This window comes from Denticeps clupeoides, unplaced genomic scaffold (assembly GCF_900700375.1).
Source record: "Denticeps clupeoides unplaced genomic scaffold, fDenClu1.1, whole genome shotgun sequence".
NCBI classification, from domain to species: domain Eukaryota; kingdom Metazoa; phylum Chordata; class Actinopteri; order Clupeiformes; family Denticipitidae; genus Denticeps; species Denticeps clupeoides.
This window is the reverse complement of record NW_021630095.1, coordinates 249379-270172: the sequence shown is the minus strand read 5'-3', so window position 1 is coordinate 270172 and position 20794 is coordinate 249379. Positions and strand designations below refer to the sequence as shown.

Below are 20794 nucleotides of genomic sequence, written 5' to 3'. Positions count from 1 at the left end.
CACAAGAAAGAAGAAATATACTTATAAATCTAGTGTAACCATTTAACTCCGGCACAATAGCTTGCGTAGTATAGACCCAGCTCCCAACAAAACTTTGTGAATAGATTAATGCCGATATTTTTTTATCGCCCGATAAGAGTCTCACGTTAACGCAGATAACGGCCCACCACTAATTTAAACATGTTTGTGTGTGCGTGTATTTAACAAAAACTAAAGGAAAGCTTTAACTGCAGTCTATATTATATATATATATACACACACACACACACACACACACACATTTATATATATATATAAACTAAATACGACCTTACGTTGTATACATTTGCAGCCTTTGTAACATCCGTGAGTCATAAAAATTCATTTGGATGGTTTGATTTTCTGCATTGTTCGTATGCGCAGCAAATATTTTGAGGGTTTTTGACAATTGAGAGCCACCAAATGACGAATGTGAAAAAAAACGAATACGACAGCTTCGGTCAGGGTGCAAGGACCTTAACCTTTTGAGGTTTGCGCAGCTTCTCGAGGAGAAATCAAACGAATGAGCGCAGCACACACTAATGAACTAAATTGACATTCTGCAGTTAAATTTCAAAACGTGGTGTTTTTATATTTATAACAATTGAATACAGTTCAGCAACATTCATCACACGACCTGATGACCAAGAGAGCTGACAATTGACAATCACTTAATTTACCATCACCTCATGACTGAAAATGTGACACTGATTTCATATCACAGTTCAACAAACATGTTAACAATATTAAGTCACTTACATTTTTGATTAAATAATGACTGTTTTGGTCTATTTTAGCAGCGAAAATAAATCCGATGAATCCAAACAAAATCACAAATTTCCATCAATTCTTGTTGGTTCCAGTATGGTACCACAATGTATAGGTGTGGTTATATCTAATTTCTTCAGTTTAACGACTGCTATAAACTTATAGAGCTTATCATCGGTATGTAAACTTTGATTAAATTTGAGTGATGCTTGTGTAAATCTCTTCCCACATTGTACAACCTGATTTGGCTTTTCTCCAGTATGTATCCTCTTGTGTTTGTTAAGATTTGAGGCACATAGATATCTCTTCCCACATTGTACACACTGGTAGGGCTTCTCTCCAGTATGTGTCCTCTTGTGGGTTATAAGCTGTGATGCTCGTGTAAAACTCTTCCCACATTGTACACACTGGTAGGGCTTCTCTCCAGTATGTGTCCTTTTATGTATTTTAAGGGATCCTGCTTCTGCAAAACTCTTCCCACATTGTACACACTGGTAGGGCTTCTCTCCAGTATGTGTCTTTTCATGTCTTTTAAGGTTTCCTGCTTCTGCAAAACTTTTCCCACATTGTACACACTGGTAGGGCTTCTCTCCAGTATGTGTCCTTTTATGTATTTTAAGGGATCCTGCTTCTGCAAAACGATTCCCACATTGTACACAATGGTAGGGCTTCTCTCCAGTATGTGTCCTTTTGTGTCTTTTAAGTTGTGATATATATGAAAAACTATTCCCACATTCTTCACACTGGTAGGGCTTCTCTTTCGAATAGTTTCTCTGCAGCTTTTCTTCAGTTTTCTCTTTACACCGAAGTTGCTCAGCGAATTTCCTTTCATGATCTGTAAAAACAAACAACCATAAGCCACTATAGACATGTTCAAGCCTGAAAGTGAAACATTTGTTCACGGTAAGTGTCCTGTGCTTGCTATGCATCACAATGACAAACAAAATGTCACAACAAAATGTGTCCTCTGCCCTTAGTAAGCAGAGGGCAGCCATGAAAGTCACCCGAAGGGGGAGAGTCAGGGGACAGTCCCTTGTAAAAGGGGATGTCATAGGTACCTTGGTGGTTAGGGATTTGAACTAGCAACTAGGACTGTTCATATTTATATTGCAATAATTTCAAGTTAACATTATTGTCTTGGTAGGTTTACAGTTATGCCATATTCCTTCCATTTCTGAATGATCCCTTGAACAGGGCTCTGTGGGATTTTCAAAGCTTGGGAAATCTTTCTGTAGTATAAGCCTGCTTTAAATTTCTCAATAACTTTATCCCTGACCTGTCTGGTGTGTTCTTTGGACTTCATGGTGTTGTTGCACCCAATTGTTTAATCTCTTAAACAACCTCTGAGGCAATCACAGAGCAAAATGTGGAAACGTTCAAGGAGGCCAAATACTTTTGCAACCCACTGCACTTTCCGGATGCAATGTAAAATACAGGTATACAATATAAAGACAAACACTGCTACAAAACAATCATTTTCATATGAACTCATAAGTGAAACATTTGGGTTTTTTAGAGGTCCGTCAAATATATTAATTAATAAAATGAAAAATCTTATTATAATAAAGCTGCAGACAATAAAAGATTAAAAGGCCTCATCCACACAGATGTTCAAAATAAAGTCCCTCTATACACCATCCGCATCTGCTGTTTTGTAGCCGCCTTCAATTGGCGTTTCACTGGTGTTTGTTTGATGCTGTTTAATGTCAGTCAAGATTTAATCAGAAATAGACTAATAAAACATGGCATGCAGTGTTTATTTAACGCCAGCCGAACACACAGCTAACTGAACGCTGGTGCTGAATGCCCATGTGGATGAATTTATTTGATTCAATGAGCAGACAAACGATCAGATCACAGTCACCTAATGCGACGAACACCAGAAAAATGCCTGGTTCAGATGTTTGTGTGAACAAGGCCTTAATAAAATCCAAAACCTGAACTGGGGAACCAGAGGGCTGCATATACAGAACCTTTCCTGAATAATATTTCTAAATATATATAATGCTCCATTACACTGTTACAGTCTAATGGAGCAAATTTGATCCTACCTGAATGAATCACATCATCCAAGTCCTTTTCTTCAGTATGTAAATGTTGATGATGTTTCAGTTGATCTAATGTTCTAAAGCATTTAGAGCAAAAAGTGCATTGGTAAATTTTTGCAAGATGTGTCCTCTTATGTCTTTTAAGTTGTGATGCTCCTGTAAAACTCTTCCCACATTCTACACACTGGTAGGACTTTTCTACAGCATGTGTCCTCTCGTGTCTTTTAAGGTACAATGCACATGAAAAACTCTTCCCACATTGAACACACTGGTAAGGCTTCTCTCCAGTATGTATACTATTGTGTATTTTAAGGTTTCCTGCTTCTGCAAAACTCCTCCCACATTGTACACACTGGTAGGGCTTCTCTCCGGTATGTGTCCTCTTGTGTACTATAAGGTGTGATGATCGTGCAAAACTCCTCCCACATTGTACACACTGGTAGGGCTTCTCTCCAGTATGCATCCTCTTGTGTATTATAAGGTATGATGCTTGTGCAAAACTCCTCCCACAATGTACACACTGGTAAGGCTTCTCTCCGGTATGTGTCCTCTTGTGTATTACAAGGTGTGATGCTATTGCAAAACTCCTCCCACATTGTACACACTGGTAGGGCTTCTCTCCAGTATGTATCCTCTTGTGTCGTTTAAGGGTTCCTGCTTTAGCAAAACTCTTCCCACATTCTTCACACTGGTAGGGCTTCTCTCCAGTATGTATCCTCTTGTGTCGTTTAAGGGTTCCTGCTTTAGCAAAACTCTTCCCACATTCTTCACACTGGTAGGGCTTCTCTCCAGTATGCATCCTCTTGTGCATTATAAGGTGTGATGCTTGTGCAAAACTCCTCCCACAATGTACACACTGGTAAGGCTTCTCTCCGGTATGAGTCCTCTTGTGTATTACAAGGTCTGATGCTTTTGCAAAACTCTTTCCACATTCTTCACACTGGTATGTTTTCTTTTTGTGAAGATCCTCAGGGATCTTCACTTGTCTTAAACTGTCGTCATACTTGTTGAACTGGTGTAAATTTTCTTCAGTTTCCTCTTTATACCTCTGTACAACGAATTTGCTTTCCTGATCTGTAAAAATGATATGGCAAAAAAATTATATAGATATAAATATAACCATAAATGATAAACAATACATATTGCGGTATCTAATTTGATAAGTAAATTTAATTGTAACTATTTTTGAAAAGGTGACGTGTCTGTAGCAAAGGCATGGCAGCAGAAAGTTGTGTAATAAACTTTTTAACAATACATCAAAAAAATAGCATTACCGTATACTCGATAAAACATATCTGGGAAATTGTACTGAAAGCGGACTTTCTGTCACATCCATATAGCCAGTGAAATACCAGGTATTTGTTTGATGCACGTGATTATATAAAAATTTGTTCATATTTAAGAAACACTATGCAGGTTTCCAAGATTTAAAAATCATGATAATCATATTTTTTTTGCACCAAACACGCTAGAACCACCTCAGGTCATTTCCATGGGTGCTTTACTTTACTTGGCAGATGCTTTTATCCAAAGCGACTTACAAGAGGAAGACACCAGCAATTCTCATTTTCTAGAGATTTTGAGTTACAAAACTAAGAGCCCTGACAAAGCATAACTTGTCAAGAATAGAACATGCTAGGGAATTGTTAAGTGCTAGACATTTTTTGTGAGTGTGAGTGTGTGTATGTGTGTTTGACTCGTTTGAAATACTTTTTAAACAATTTGATTGGGAATGGAGACCCTGTGAAAAGGGAATTTTTAGTCTCATTTCATTTGCAGATCTGAGAGGGCATGCAGGAGTGTAGCTAGCCAGTAGCGTGTTGATATAAGACGGTGCACTTCCATTTAAAGCCCTATAGGCAAGGATTTGAACTCAAACTGATGTGCACTCTGTGCTCTTGCCAAAAACGAATGCCTTGTGCTGCATGTAGGCATGGTTTCTAGCAGGTGCAACTTTGTCATTTTCATGAGAAGCAGATATTTCTATAGTAGGACGGAATAATCAAAACCTCTCCTGTTGGCCAAATTTATATCGCATATCCTTTGTGCCTTCAATTTCGAGTCCTCTTCCTTACCTGCTATGCCACCACGTCTGGAAGCATAACACAGTACACTAGAGGTGTGAAACTTCACTGGTTTCACAATTCGATTATCAATGCCTTGATATTGATGAATCACGATGCAGCCCATTAATTTTACTTAGTCACATAATGTTTTCTAATACAACAGTTAAGTCCGCACTGCCCTGACGACACAAACGGCAGAAAAATATGGAATCAGATTTGTGCAAAAAATTTTGAAACAAATATTCAAACAAAAGGGGCAGCAACAACTATCAGCAATCACATATGGATCACACCATAATCAGCATATTTACAATTGGTGGCCCCGTAATCAGAAGGTTGCTGGTTCGAATCCCGATCCGCCAAGGTGCCACTGAGCAAAGCACCGTCCCCACACACTGCTCCCCGGGCGCCTGTCATGGCTGCCCACTGCTCACTCAGGGCGATGGGATAAATGCAGAGGGCAAATTTCACTGTGTGCACCATGTGCTGTGCTGCTGTATATCACATGTGACAATAACTTCACTTTAACTTTTAAATTAATCAAATGCCACTAGAGATTTTTTTTAATGACCTTTCCAAGGGCATTTGTGCAAAACAGGAATTTTCTGGGTGAGAAGAAAACTTCCGGTCCTACTCTTCCTTTCTTAGGCCCTGTCCACACGGAAACTTTCTCTCTAAAACGGTAAAATTTTGATCTGATCTGGCCTTATTGTGACAGTGGTGGCCTAGAGGTTAAGGAAGCGGCCCTGTAATCATAAGGTTGCTGGTTCAAATCCTGATCCGCCAAGGTGCTACTGAGCAAAGAACCGTCCCCACACACTTCTCCCCAGGTGCCTGTCATGGCTGCCCACTGCTCACTATTAGAAATGTCCCAGATGCTAAGTGAGCGCTAGGTGAAAGTGTTTTATTTGCCTTATTATCAGATTTCTGGGTCTTGAGCCTCCGAGGGTTAGTTTGGACCATGGGGACAGCCGCTGAAGAGCTGGACAGACGGGACGGTAGCTGGATCGAGGTACTGACCCACATAACCAGGTCCTGTGTGAGTTTCATTCAAATTTTATTTTTCACATACATAGTCATACACGGTATGATATGCTGTGAAATGCTTTGGCGACTGCTACAGACCACAGTATTATATAATATTGCAAGTGGGGCAGTGGTGGCCTTGCGGTTAAGGAAGCGGCCCCGTAATCAGAAGGTTGCCGGTTCGAATCCCGATCCGCCAAGGTACCACTGAGGTGCCACTGAGCAAAGCACCGACCCCACACACTGCTCCCCGGGCGCCTGTCATGGCTGCCCACTGCTCACTCAGGGTGATGGGTTAAATGCAGAGGACAAATTTCACTGTGTGCACCGTGTGCTGTGCTGCTGTGTATCACGTGTGACAATCACTTCACTTTTGAAGTATACAATGATTACCAATATGCAAATATTGCTAACATAACCAAATACTTTTATGTCTTTAAAATATTTGTTGCATATGTGTTGTTATATATATATATATATATTATTTTTGAGCACTGGTGGGGCCTTAATCTGGAGTATGAATGAAAATCATTTCACCATAAACCAGCAACAGCCAGATGCTGCCCACAATATTACAGAGAAGTAAAAAAGAATGATCAGAAGAGACCTGAAATTCCTACTGATATCCAGATCACTAAAAGCCCCTCCAATCTTTTTAACTCCACTCACCTGAATATTCTTCATCATCCGACTCTTTCTTCACAAGAATTCCCATTGGTTCCAGTGTTTTACCGCAGTTCAGAGATGTGATGGTATCTGCTGATAGTTCTGGTTTAACATGTGTGCTGCTCTGGTCTACACTCTTCAGATCAGAAGGTAACAGAGACAGACTGCGATCCATCTTGGGACCTTGGAATGAAGCAGGAGGTTCTTTCAACAATGATCTTATACAAAATAATAATTCTAGAATTAGTTTCTGCAGAACACCCATCATTCATAACATTCCTAACAGTATTCCTATAAAATACACATAAATAGACAAAGCAGATATCTGATATAACATAAAGACACACAGTCACCTTTATAAATGATTCCCAGGAGATTCCTCAGTTGCAGCTAATTTTACAGCGAGCACAACCAACTCCAGCTTCTCTCTGTTCACATAAAAAGGCTTGTAGCTCATGTGAGCTGCTGCAGTCTTTTACAGACAATCACAGCAGAGTGTTTTCGTATTTAAATGTGATTGGTGATGTTGGAAATGTGTTGGATAAAGAACAGTGAAGAAAAAGTCTCCACATTAAAAGTGTGAATGATCCCAGACATCAGTCTGAATGAGCATTTAGCTGCTAACGTGAAACTACTTTAGCATAACTGTATCTGTTGCTGTTAAACCTGTTCACCAGCCCGCTGGACACAAACTACTTACATTTAAGCTTTTTAAAAACCAATAAAAAGTGTCAGAAGAACATTTTGAAGTCTGACCCGAGTCTGTGTGTAGAGCGAGTTTAAATCAGCCCGCTCCTCCCTCACCAGACCGCCGCTTTAAACAGTCCAAATAACACGCGTTTTTACATTTTATGTGGAATAAAATTACTTACCAATACGCAAAATCATAAAAACTCCAAAAAGGGATCATTTACGTCAGCAGGGTGACTCGCGTGTGCACTTGTTTGTGTTTTACTTGGTTTTCCTGCAGATGTAAACAGAAGCAGATTCGTCAAACGGCAGCAGATTCGTCAATTTCAGAGAGCGACTCCAAGTGAGACAGGAAGCTCTGGATTGTCATCAAATAAAACGAAACGAAACATTAGGGTTAATTTTATCATCACTATTTGTACATTGCTTGTATTGACAGCTGCTAGTTATGCTTTTTCATTAAGTCCTGCATTACAATTATTTTCATAAAGATTCAATTCATTAATCTGAGCCTCCTTCTCAAATTTGTTTTAAATAATACAAAAAAGCTTTAGGCCTTTTTTTTATTACGTAATACTCTTCTTCATAAAATGGTTCAACTTAAAAAATAAAATCATGTAGTCTAGTCACAAATGTTGGAGAAACAGGGGTTGTAGTTTAGTTGTGAGGTCAGGTTGGAACTTTCTAATCTCCACTTACATTTACATTTAATGCATTTGGCAGACGCCCTTATCCAGAGTGACTTACAATGTGCTTTCATGTTACCATCAATGAAGTTCACTAGGACACAAACTGTCATGCATGGTTATAATCAGCAGATCGGACACGAGGACGAACGTGTACTAGACATCTTTAATAGAAGCTGTTCCAATCTATAATAACTGTATGTTTCTGGAACAGTTCAAAAGTGGTTCAACACTCTCTGAACATGTTTGGAAAGCAGCATAGCTTAAATGTCTCTATATCTGAGAGGAAGTCTGACCTCTCTACCTCTTGATGTCACCTGCACCACCCTAGGCTGTGTTTTCCTTTGGTGAGGCACCTTTATTTGGTTAAACTGGCTGTCTCTAATCCTGTGGCATGTCTTTGGGAGTAGAGCCTGCTGCTGGTTGATCTTCAAACTGCAGCTGTTGTGGTTCTGACTCTGGAACAGCTTGGGGAGTGATCTAGGGGTCGCCCTGTAGCACATCAGAGCGAGATGCGGGTCTGTACTGCACACTCAGCTGCACCATTCGCTTGGGGATAATGTGGACTGGTAGAAATGTATATCAAATGTAAATCACAGACAGAAACCCTTGAATTCTGCAGATGTGAACTGTGAGGTATTCCCCATCTTGTGAACATGCTCTTGAGTCTGTCTGTCTGTTCAACTAGCAGTTGAAGACAAATGAGCTATTTCAATGTGTCATGAATAGTAATCTGAAGTAATTCTGTTTGATTAGTTCATGCAGGTATGCTGCGATGCGTTGCCAGGGACCTCCAGGTAAAGAAGTGGTGATTAAAGGTTCTCGTCGCAGTGTGGGCTTATTCTCAATAAAGAATTGGCATGTTGACACCAGCTGAGTTATGTCCTTACGGATACGTGGCCACGACGTGGACATCTTAGCTAGTGCGTGGCCCCTTGTCAAACCTTGGTGTCCTTCATGCAACTGTGTCAGCACCTTGGACTGTTGGGTGACAGGAATGACCAGCATATCCTGAAACAATACTAGCCCATCAGTTTCTGAGAGGTGTGCTCTAGCAGTGTAATACAGTTGTAAAGACAGTTTCTTCAGTTACTTAAGGTTTGTGGTCTGTCTGCACTCGAGCACAGTCTAAACCTTGTACATACCGTGCAAATCTTTCACAGGCCCACACTCACACACGCTAAGCACTCTTTCTCTATCTGTGAGTTGATTTTTTCAGATTCACTCAGTGGGCTTGAGCTCACCTATGCTGTAGCTGCTGGCCTCATAGTATGTCAGTGCTGGTGCATACACAAGAGAAGCTTTGCAAAAGCATTTTCTTGTTCCTCGCTCCAGATCCAAGTGCTCTCTCTCTCTTAAGTGGCTCAGTGAGTGGGTGTAACATGTGGAAAGATCAAGCAAGAACCTGCCCAGATAGTTGACAAAACCCAGGGCTTGACATAGCTCCTCAACTTTAGATGGACTTTGCATCTAAGTGAGAACCTTCACTTTGTTTGAGTCAGGATTCAGACCTCATGAGCTAATTATGCGACCTAAGTATTGAGGCGGAAATGGCACTTGGCTTTGTTTAGCTTCAAGACTATGCAGACTATGCAATCTGTCCACACTACATGCAACCCTCTCCCACCTAGACGAAAAAAAAAGACACTTAGGCCAAAATGCTGTTTATTGACTTCAGCTCGGCATTCAATACTGATAAATGCCCTAAATGGAAACTGCAATGTTGCTAAGCAGAAGACCCTGTAGCGGATAGTGAAGACAGCAGAGTGCATTATTGGGGTTCCACTTCTACTCATGTCCCAGCTCTAGAGAAACATCTTATCTGTCGAGCAACATTGTGAAGGACTCTCACCACCCCTCACATGCCCTGTTCTCCCTCCTGCCATCTGACAGATGGTTTCACAGCATGTAACCGCCAGACACTGCAAGAGAAGTCAGAGCTTTCAATTCAATGCCATAACCAAAGTGTGTTAAACTCAAAAATAAGACACGTCCATCCTATGAACCTTCTTACATTCTGCTCATTTGCACAGTTTGCACACTTCTGCTACTTGTCTCGTGTGTCTTGTTCAAAATATCCCACATATACTTGAACCAGTCCACTGTACAAAATGCACAGCCACTTATAAGCATGATATCCTTGCATAATATCCTGTTTGTCTTTGTTCACTGAAAAGAATGTTTTACAGTATTTTTTTTGTCTGTTTAGGTATTTAAGTTTTATATACAGTACAGGCCAAAAGTTTGGACACACTTTCTCATTTAATGTGTTTCCTTTATTTTCATGACCATTTACGTTGGTAGATTCTCACTGAAGGCATCAAAACTATGAATGAACACATGTGGAGTTACGTACCTGTTACGTCCCTGGACGTATGCTCCCACGTGTTCTGTGTGTTTGGCTGTGTTTTTGCGTCCTGTCCCTTTTAGGTTGACTTCGTGGGAGGAGTTGAGGCCTACCAGCTCCATCTGCCATTGGTCACCTCCACCTATTTAAAGAGACTTTGGATTGTGTTCGGGAAGTCCCCAGGGTCTGCTAGGCCCTTATGCTTTTGGGAGGTCCCCAGGGTCCACGGAGATCTGCATAGAGCTCCGTTGGGGATCTCATTCGTGTTTCTTGTTGCTTTGTGTGATAGTCACTTTGTTATTAGCCTGTTTGCTGTTAGCCTGTCATGTGCCGTTTTTGGTAACTTGTACGTGTTTTAGTTATCCCTGCTGTTATCCCATCCCTTCCATTAAGCTGTTTTGATGTTAGTTAGCTGTCCTGAGTCCTCTGTCTTATTGAACCTGTTAGCACACTGTAAATAAAAGCACTGTTTGTATCGTTTGTTTGGTTGCATGTGTAACAGTGGACCTCCTCCTCTCCACACCCTTGTTGCGTTTCTGAGACCCCTTAGGAATAGGAACGTGACAGTACCAACCTGGCCTCCACAGTCATCAGACCTGAGATGGTTTGGGGTGAGCTGGACCACAGAGTGAAGGCAAAGGGACCAAACTCCTTCAAGACTGTTGGAAAAGCATTTCAGGTGATGACCTCTTGAGGCTCATCGATAGAATGCCAAGAGTGTGCAAAGCAGTAATCGGAGCAAAGGGGGCTATTTTGAAGAAACTAGAATATAAAACATTCAGTGAGAATCTACCAATGTAAATGGTCATGAAAATAAAGAAAATACATTGAATGAGAAGGTTAGGGTTAGGGTTGGCCTGTACTGTATTTTGCTCTGGGTTTGGATAATTGTTTGTCCCATGGTCTAGAGACAGAGACACAACAAAATGCAGAGGAGCCATGCCAAAGACAAACAGCGTTTTAAAGATTTTATTATACATTAAACATAACCTATACATTAAAAAAACACAGTGGTTTGGAAGGTACAAATTCTTTGCTGGCTGTAGGTGTAGACACGGTCCTCTCCTGTTCGCCCTCCTGAAAACTTTCATTCAAATCAATACATTCAGATTCAGTTTTAAGAATTCAGCAAACTATCTTTTCCAAAAACAGGTACAGTGCATCCACAAAGTATTTACAGTATATTACTTTTTGCAAATTTTTTATGTTATAGCCTTGGATTTAAAAAAAAAAAAAACAAAACGGAGAAAGTATGAGAAAGTACATGTACATAAATAATTCACAGCCTTTGCCATGAAGCACAAAACTGAGATCAGGTGCATCCTGTTTCCCCTTATCATCCTTGAGGTGTTTCTGCAACTTAATTGGAGTCCACTTGTGAAAGAACATGATTTGGAAAGTCACACACCATGCAGGAACAGCAATGTACAGAAACATCCTGGATGAACATCTGCCAGAGCCCTGTGAATGTCCTTGAGTGGCCCAGCCAGTATCGAGACTTGAATCTGATTGAACTCTGGAGAGATCTGAAAATGGCTGTGCACTGATGCTTCCCATTCAACCTGATGCAGCTTGAGCGGTGCTGCAAAGAGGAAACTTGTTGGAATCATATTCAAAAAGACTGTAATCGCTGCCTAAGGTGCATTGACAAAGTGTTGAGCAAACGCTGTGAATACTTATGAATATTTGATATATGTTTTCTTTTAAATAAATTTGCCAAAAATGAAGTATTGCCAAAGTATTTCACGTTGTTATTGAGGTGTTTGGTGTAGAATTCTGAGGAAAAAATGAATTTAAGGCTGTAACATATCAAAATGTGAAAAAAAGTGATCCACTATGTTTGTATGTAAGTTTTTATGTCAGTCCCTCACGGAACTCAGTTGAAAATATAGCCAATCAGCGGACAATATTGCCATTTTGCACTTTAATCAAAGCAGAAAATTGAGGCAAAATGAGCAGCATTCCTGTTGCACCTGTCTGCATGTTTGTTAACATGGAAATAAAACTTGTTTAGTTTGACTGACTAAAAATGTAGGAGCTGTGATAGGTCAAAACTTGCAAAAAAAAAAAAAGTTGTTGTGCTTCAACAAAAGTCCAAATAGCAAATAATTTGCACTGATTGGTTGAATTTACATCAACTGCTCACGTCATTGCAAATTCCTGAAGGGACTAATTAGTATCTGAGAATCTATAGTAGAACGTGTGCAGAATGTGTGCCTTCTAAAATTTTGACTGATTTCTATATCACAGGCCCCTACAATCGTTTGTACTCAACTTACCTAAATGGTCTTAATCTTCCAACTGTTTCTTCACAGCAATTCCTGTTGGTTCCAGTATGCGACCACAATGTAAAGGTGTGGTTATATCTAATTTCTTCAGTTTAATGACTGCTATACACGTATAGAGCTTATCATCGGTATGTAAATGTTTATTACATTTGAGTGATGCTTGTGTAAAACTCTTCCCACATTGTACAACCTGATGGGGCTTTTCTACAGTATGTGTCCTCTTGTGTCTGTTAAGGTTTGATGCACATGAATATCTCTTCCCACATTGTACACACTGGTAAGGCTTGTCTCCAGTATGTATCTTCTCATGTCTTTTAAGGTCTGGTGCTCGTGTAAAACTCTCCCCACATTGTACACACTGGTAGGGATTCACTCTAGTATGTGTCCTCTTGTGTCTGTTAAGGTTTGAGGCACATGGATATCTCTTCCCACATTGTAAGCACTGGTAGGGCTTCTCTCCAGTATGTGTCCTCTTGTGGGTTATAAGCTGTGATGTTTGTGTAAAACTCTTCCCACATTGTACACACTGGTAAGGCTTCTCTCCAGTATGTGTCCTTTTGTGTATTTTAAGGTGTGATGCTTGTACAAAGCTCTTCCCACATTGTACACACTGGTACGGCTTCTCTCCAGTATGTATCCTCTGGTGTGATTTAAGGGTTCCTGCTTCTGCAAAACTCTTCCCACATTGTACACACTGGTAGGGTTTCTCTCCAGTATGTGTCTTTTCATGTCTTTTAAGGGTTCCTGCTTCTGCAAAACTCTTCCCACATTGTACACACTGGTAGGGCTTTTCTCCAGTATGTGTCCTTTTGTGCGTTTTAAGATGTGATATATATGAAAAACTATTCCCACATTCTTCACACTGGTAAGACTTCTCTTTCGAATAGTTTCTCTGTCGTGTTTCAAGGACCTTCACTTGTATTAAACTTTTGTCATACTGTTTTAGCTTTTCTTCAGTTTCCTCTTTACACCTCTGATCAGTGAATTCCATTTCCTGATCTGTAAAAACAAACAACCATAAGCCACCATAGACATGTTCGAGACTGATTAATCAAATGACATGACATTTTTAGCAGAGGTCTTGGACACATTTAGTGAGGAATAAAGGGGATACTTAAAGTGAATCATTTATTCACGGTGAATGTGCTGTGTTTGCTGTCTATCACAATGACAAAATCAGTCTCACGACAAAATGTGTTTAGTAAGCATTTGGCAGCAATGAAAGCACCAGTGGAGCAGAATGTGGGGACAGTCCCTTGTATTTGAAACCGAAAATAGGACTATGCGATAAGGCATAAAATTTGTATAGCGAATGTAACCATAGACTGTATATATTTTGCGGTATATGAAAGTGAAGTGATTGTCATTGTGAAACACTGCAGCTCAGCACACTGCGTCACAACAAAACCCTTGGTGAGCAGTGTTACGTCCTGGTTTTGTGGTGTGTTTCTCTATTTCTCCCATTTTGTTTCTCGTTATTCGTTGTAATTCATTATGTATGTATTCTTCTTTATTTATTTGGGGGGTTTTTTTGGTAATAAAATACTTGTTAAATTTCTTAATTTCATCTTAGTAGGTTTTTGTCTTTTCTTCCGTACCCCTGGACTGGATTGCAACAAATTTGTGGGCTCGTCCGGGATTTGTTCTCTGTTTTCCCTCAGGGACATTTTGCTTCTCTCCGGGAACACTGGTAAATTATGTGTCTCCAGCCAGAGTTTCGTAATCCCTTATTTGGGTGGTGTTTTGAAGAGAAAACCCAGGGGGAGCTTTGCGGTTTGTCTTCTGACTGACCACAAATCTTCAATTGATAACCCTCTTTGAAAAAGGTTTATTTAGGGCTATTGTGATAGGCAGATTTAGGGATCAGAGTTCCCATATGTTGTTGCGGCGACAGGCGGTGGGAGAAGTGCACCTTTCACTCCGTTCGCAGCCTTATCTTTTTTGGTGCTGCATATCGTTTAGCCCATGTCTAACTGTGCGTTACTAATGCATGGTTAGTAACATGTCGTTGGCAGACAAGTTCATTCAGAGCCCATCGAATGAAGTTGTCACATTGCACCAAAGAGAACTTGTTGCAAATTGCAGATAATTATGCGATTGAGTTAATGAGAGAGGATTTTGTTTAAAGTAGTAGAACAGGGTTTATTGGGCATTAATGTCATTGTGGCACGGACTGAGGTGTCTCTGGAGTATGCAGCCGGTAGCGTGAAATTGAATTAGAGATGACCGAGTACTCTTTTCTGGAACATCAAACACCAAGTGGAGATCTGAACGTGACCGCCGTGCAGTGCAGGAGGATGAAATCGAGAAGGCGTTGCAAAATCGTAAGTTGGAGATTGGATAAAAGGTAAAACGGCTTGAGTGTGAGGAACGCGAAAGGGAGCGGAACCAGGAATATGAAAGTCATCGCGAAAGGGAAGAGTGGGACTTTGTTTTAAAGAAGTTAGAATTAGAATTGCCAGCTAAAAAAGACACCGTGGTTCCAGCGGTTGTAGGTGTTTCCCCCGTCTCTGTTCCACCTGTTACCGCCTGGCTTTGTGTCTCCTCCTCACATCCCTCCTGTTGACCAGACATCTTCTGATCCAGGAGATAATGGGTTTGATGTGTCCCGTAATATTAGTCTTGTCCCTCCGTTCTGTGTGCTGCAACACGCTATCCTGAAGCAGTCCCACTATGTTCACTCAAGGCTAAAGCTGTGTTACGTGCACTGATCGGTTTCTTTTCAAAATATGGACTGCCAAAGGTAGTATAGACAGATTAGGGCTCTAATTTTCTATCAGGCCTAATTAAGGAAGTGTTAGTCAGTTGTCCATTAAGCATGTTTTGTCTAGTGCTTATCATCCCGAGTCTCCAGAAAGATTGGAAAGATTTCATCAGACGCTGAAGACCATGTTCCGTACGGCACTCATCAGTTCTGCGCTGACTATCGTAAAGTGAATGCACTCACATGACGTGAGTTGTTTCCACTGCCTTGTATAGAGGATTGAGTCGACCGTGTGGGCTCAGCTAGCTTTGTCAGTAAGCTGGATTTATTGAAAGGCTACTGGCAGGTGGCACTAACAGCTACAGTTGCAGAATGGTTTTCTGAGGCATTCCGTAATGCATTCAGGATGCAGAATTCACCAGCAACCTTTTAGCGTCTTATGACTACGGTGTTGGCAGGAGTGCCAAATTGTGAGGCGTACCTCGATGATGTAGTCATTAATTCGTCTACCTGGTCTGAACATGTGCAGTCACTCCACACTGTGTTTGACTGGTTGTGTAAGGCTTCGCTCACCCTAAACTTGGCGAAGTGTGAGTTTGCTAAAGCAACTGTGAGTTACTAAGGTAAACAAGTTGGTCAGGGACAAGTTCGCCTCCTTGCAGCTAAAGTAGTAGCCATCTCTGACTTTCCCGTATCAACCACTCAGTGAGAGCTGTGTAGGTTCCTTGGAATGATTTGGTATCACTATAGTTTCTGTAAAATCTTCTCTGATGTTGCCACTGACTAATCTACTCTGTAAAAACTCTGCCTTTGTTTGGTCTGCAGACTGCCAGAAGGCATTTGAACATGCCAAAGCCTTGCTTGTAATTGTCCAGTTCTTGCTGCTCCAAACGTTCACCTTCCAGTCATACTACTCGCCTCGCATATTGTTTTTTCGGCGGAGGCCGGCCATGAGTTGGAACCAGCATGCCTTGTGGTTGAGATACGTGCTGACGGGACAGGTGCGCCCGGGGAGTGCAAATAGTTAACCATGTTATGGGTAAATGTGTTCTGTTGGGGTTCGGGATGTGTGTGTTATGGGGATTTAATGTAGCAAGGGGAGAAACTTTACACTGGGATGTAGTTGTGAAGGTCTAGAGGAGAAGAAGAGACGCCTCCCTGTTATGTCAAAGCCGGAGGAGTAGGTATTGGCTGTTGGTGCTTCCATTCAATAAAATCGTTATTCCGAAACCCTGATTGAGCCGATTTCTCCTTTCCTGCATCTCGTCACAATAGTGTATAGCATGCAAATTCGGACGCAGCATAAATTTCATTTATCGCAACTCTTTGCGATACTGATATTTTGTTTGTTATTATTTGTTGTAATTTTTCCGTGTATATTCCTTGGTGGATCGGGATTTAAACCAGCAACTTTCTGTTATGGGGCCACTTCCTTAACCACTAGGCCACAATTGCTTCAGTAAATAATTTTAAGTACATTTAAATCAGTTTTTGAAAGGGTAACGTGTCCATAGCAAAAATACTGTATAATAAACTTATAACATAACCTTAAACTGTATTTTCTGTATTCATCTATAGAGCTTACATCATATTTTTTTTATCAGAAAGAGCACCAAACAGGCTAGAACCGCTCCAGGTCATCGCCGAACTGATCAGGCAAGTGAACCGGATTGGAAACTGACATGCCTGCTGCACTTAGTAAAAAAGGAAGTGTGCAGCAACCGGTAGATTACTGACAGATTAAAGGCTTGGTTTACTTCATTTATAGAGATTAATCTAGACCATTAATCTCTAGATTTAAGGATTACAAGTAATTTTTTATGATATTTAAAGTCTTATTTTTGTAAATAGCTGTAAATAATAAAAGATTATATGGCTTCATCCACATGGATGCTCAAAACGAATGCCCTCTGAACACCATCTGCATTTCTGCTGTGTTTTGTAGCCACTCTCAAGTGTTGTTTCACTGGTGTTTGCTTGGTGCTGTTTAACACTTGTTATTAAAAGTCAATCGGGATTTCATAAAAAATGCACTGCAATAAAACATGGCATGCAGTGTTTATTTGATACCATCCAAACATGCAGCTAACTGAATGCTGGTGCTGAATGCATAGATTTGTTTCAATGAGTAGAGAACGGTCTGATTACATTCACCTAATGCCACGAACACCAGAAAATACATCTGGTTCAGACATCTATGTGAACAAGGCCTTAATAAAAACCAAAACCTGTACTGTGGGACATGAGGGCTGCATATACAGGACCTTCCCTGAACAATATTCCTTCATGTATAAAATGCTCCATCACACTATTACAGTCTGGGAAAATGTGTATTTGTGTGTATGTGTGACGTCCCGTGGCAGAGTATGGGTGTGTTCTGTTTGTGTGTGTGTCTCTCTCTCTGTAATGTTGTAGGGTGGCTCCTCATCAGCCCATGATTGGATTCCTCCCCCTTCCTGCCATGATTGGTGGGCTGTAATAGTGAAGAGGACTCAAAATGGCATCTTCTTTGGGACAAGAGAGGATGTGGTGTGAGCAGGAGAATGTTGTTGGTGGAAAGAGGGTGTTGTTGGTGAAGCGAAGAGAGTGTTGGTGTGAAGCAAGAAGGAGGTCCTGTGAAGTGAAGGATTGTGACCAGAAGACAAGACAAGACTAACTTAGACTGCCCAGACCTGTTTTGTGTGTGTTTTGTTGTTTCAATGTCCTTGTTTGTAATAAATGGTTAGCCATAAGTGTTGTCGCGTCGTTTTGGAGTTTCTGCTCCTATGTCCCATTTGTTATGTCCCTGACCCTAGACCAGGGATGTAACAGTATGAAATACATATTTACAAAAATTCACATTCTGAAAAGCTTAAAATTTCTTGTACTCACCTGAATGAATCACATCATCCAAGTCTGGATTCTCTTCATTCAGTGTTTCTTCCACTGTTTCAACCAAATTCACCCGTGTGATGATATCTGATTTCTTCAATTTCTTCTCTGTACGCTTGTCGGCCTTTTCTTCACTATGTAAATGTTGATGATGTTTGAGTTGATCTAATGTTCTAAAGCATTTAGAGCAAAGAGTGCACTGGTGGATATTTGCAGAATGTGTCCTCTTGTGTATTTTAAGGGTTCCTGCTTGTGTAAAACTCTTCCCACATTGTACACACTGGTAGGGCTTCTCTCCAGTATGTATCCTCTTGTGGGATAGAAGGCTTGATGCTCGTGTAAAACTCTTCCCACATTGTACACACTGGAATGGCTTCTCTCCAGTATGTGTCCTCTTGTGGGTTAGAAGGTATGATGCGTGTGTAAAACATTTCCCACATTGTATACACTGGTAGGGCTTCTCTCTGGTATGTATACCCTTGTGGGTTAGAAGGTTTGATGCTTGTGTAAAACATTTCCCACATTGTACACACTGGTAGGGCTTCTCTCCGGTATGTATCCTCTTGTGGATTCGAAGGTTTGATGCTTGTGTAAAACTCCTCCCACATTGTACGCACTGGTAGCTCTTCTCTCCAGTATGTGTCTTCTTGTGTTTATTAAGGTGTGATACTCGCACAAAACTCTTCAAACATTGTACACACTGGTAGGGCTTCTCTCCGGTATGTATCCTCTTGTGGGTTAGAAGGTGTAATGCTTGGGTAAAACTCCTCCCACACTGCACACACTGGTAGGGCTTCTCTCCGGTATGTGTCCTCTTGTGTCTTTTAAAGTTTGATGACTCTGTAAAACTCCTCCCACACTGTACACACTGGTATGGCTTCTCTCCAGTATGTATCCTCTGGTGTGTTTTAAGGGTTCTTGCACATGTAAAACGCTTCCCACATTGTTCACACTGGTACGGCTTCTCTCCAGTATGTATTCTCTGGTGTGATTTAAGGGTTCCTGCTTCTGCAAAACTCTTCCCACATTGTACACACTGGTAGGGCTTCTCTCCAGTATGTGTCCTCTTGTGTGTTTTAAGGTGTGATGCTTTTGAAAAACTCTTCCCACACTCTTCACACTGGTAAAGTATCTTTTCAGAACGATTTGTATGTTGTGTTTCAGGGATCTTCACTTGTCTTAAATTGTTGTCATACTTGTTGAACTGGTGCAGATTTTCTTCAGATTCCTCTTTACACCTTTGATCAGTGAATTTCCATTTCTGATCTGTAAAAACAACCAATTTCAAAAGACATGTTTGAACCTGATTAATCAAATGACACAGCATTTTAAACAGGGGTCTTGGTCACAATTAGTGAGGGATAAAGTGGATATTGAAAGTGAAACTGATTACTATTATCATTGTGGTACAAAGCAAGAACAGCACAAAGTGACAATGAAATGTGTCCTCTGCCCTTAGTGTGCAGTGAGCAGCCAGAAAAGCTCTGAATAAGTCGCCCTTATTCAGAGCGACTTACAACGTGCTTCCATGTTACAATCAATGACGTGATCAATTCTGGTCTGGTTACCTGCTAGGCCACCACTGTGTGGAAGCATGACACACAGTTGTTGCACAAGTGCAAATAAATATTTTTAAAAATGGAATTTGGTACATTTGGAATACCTTTTGACTAGTGTTGGCCTATAATTTCCAAGATACAGAAAACATGGACAGAATTCTGGAATCTAACTAATATCTAAAGAAAAGGGAATCTGTTCCCGTTTGTGGCTGCTGCAGCACACTACACATTTTTCCGGTTGAGGCGAGACATTGCACAGACCAATGCAATGTAAATACACGGTCAGCTGTTGTGAAGAGGCCGTCAGATCCGAATGCAAACAAATCAGATGATTTAAAACACGATTTTATATTATGGTTTATTATACAAATGGGCAAAAACAAATTATTCCAGGTCTAACCAATGTTTACTTATTCGAAATGTTTTTTTATGGGTTACCGGAAGTTCCTGGAGCTGCTGAGGGTGGTGTTCGATCGGCCAGAGCCCGAGCCATCGATCGGACCCTGCCCCACCACCACATCCAGAACCAGCCACCATCCATTGCAGGAAGATCCCACGATGTTGGATGCAGCACTGGCGGGTGGCCAGAGGGTCACGACTCCCACTACGAGGGACGTGCAGTGGAAGGGTCTGCACTTGCCCAGAAGGCACCACCCAGGGGTGCAGCAAGCGGTCATTACCAAGGTGACGCACAATAAACCTCTCAGGTAGTAATGTTACGGAACGTACCAAGGCTTCAGAGAGTGCATCGAGCAGTGGGGAGGGAGAATAGAGTAGTGGAGTTTCTGTGAAGCATGTATCGGGGCTTGCTTCATTTAGGGGAGGAGCCTAAAATGATGACATCTGAAGCCTCGCTGCCGGCTGTACCACGCGACTGCTTCTGCAAGTGGTTTAGATTTTGCCGTGAGGTTTGAGGCAAAAAAAAACCTCAGACTCCATTCAAAATGTGTTTTTTGATGGAAAGTTGCAGTCAGTTCAGAGTTTGGATAGATAGTTTGGATGCTAGCATTTGGATAGCATTTATATAATTTGGAGATACTTTGGAGAGAGTTTAGAG

General features: G+C 41.0%; 1 protein-coding gene across 1 annotated transcript; it reads right to left on the bottom strand.

Moving 5' to 3' along the window:
• Positions 1-89: 89 nt before the first annotated feature.
• On the bottom strand, positions 90-20289 carry LOC114783399 (zinc finger protein 91-like). Its single transcript, XM_028968872.1, has 5 exons — positions 18179-20289; positions 12608-13602; positions 6596-6770; positions 2838-3908; positions 90-1621 (listed from the first exon to the last, which is right to left on the bottom strand). Exons 1-5 carry the CDS (start codon positions 19503-19505, stop codon positions 849-851), a joined length of 4341 nt encoding a protein of 1446 aa, XP_028824705.1. The 5' UTR covers positions 19506-20289; the 3' UTR covers positions 90-848.
• Between the last annotated feature and the right edge of the window lie 505 nt (positions 20290-20794).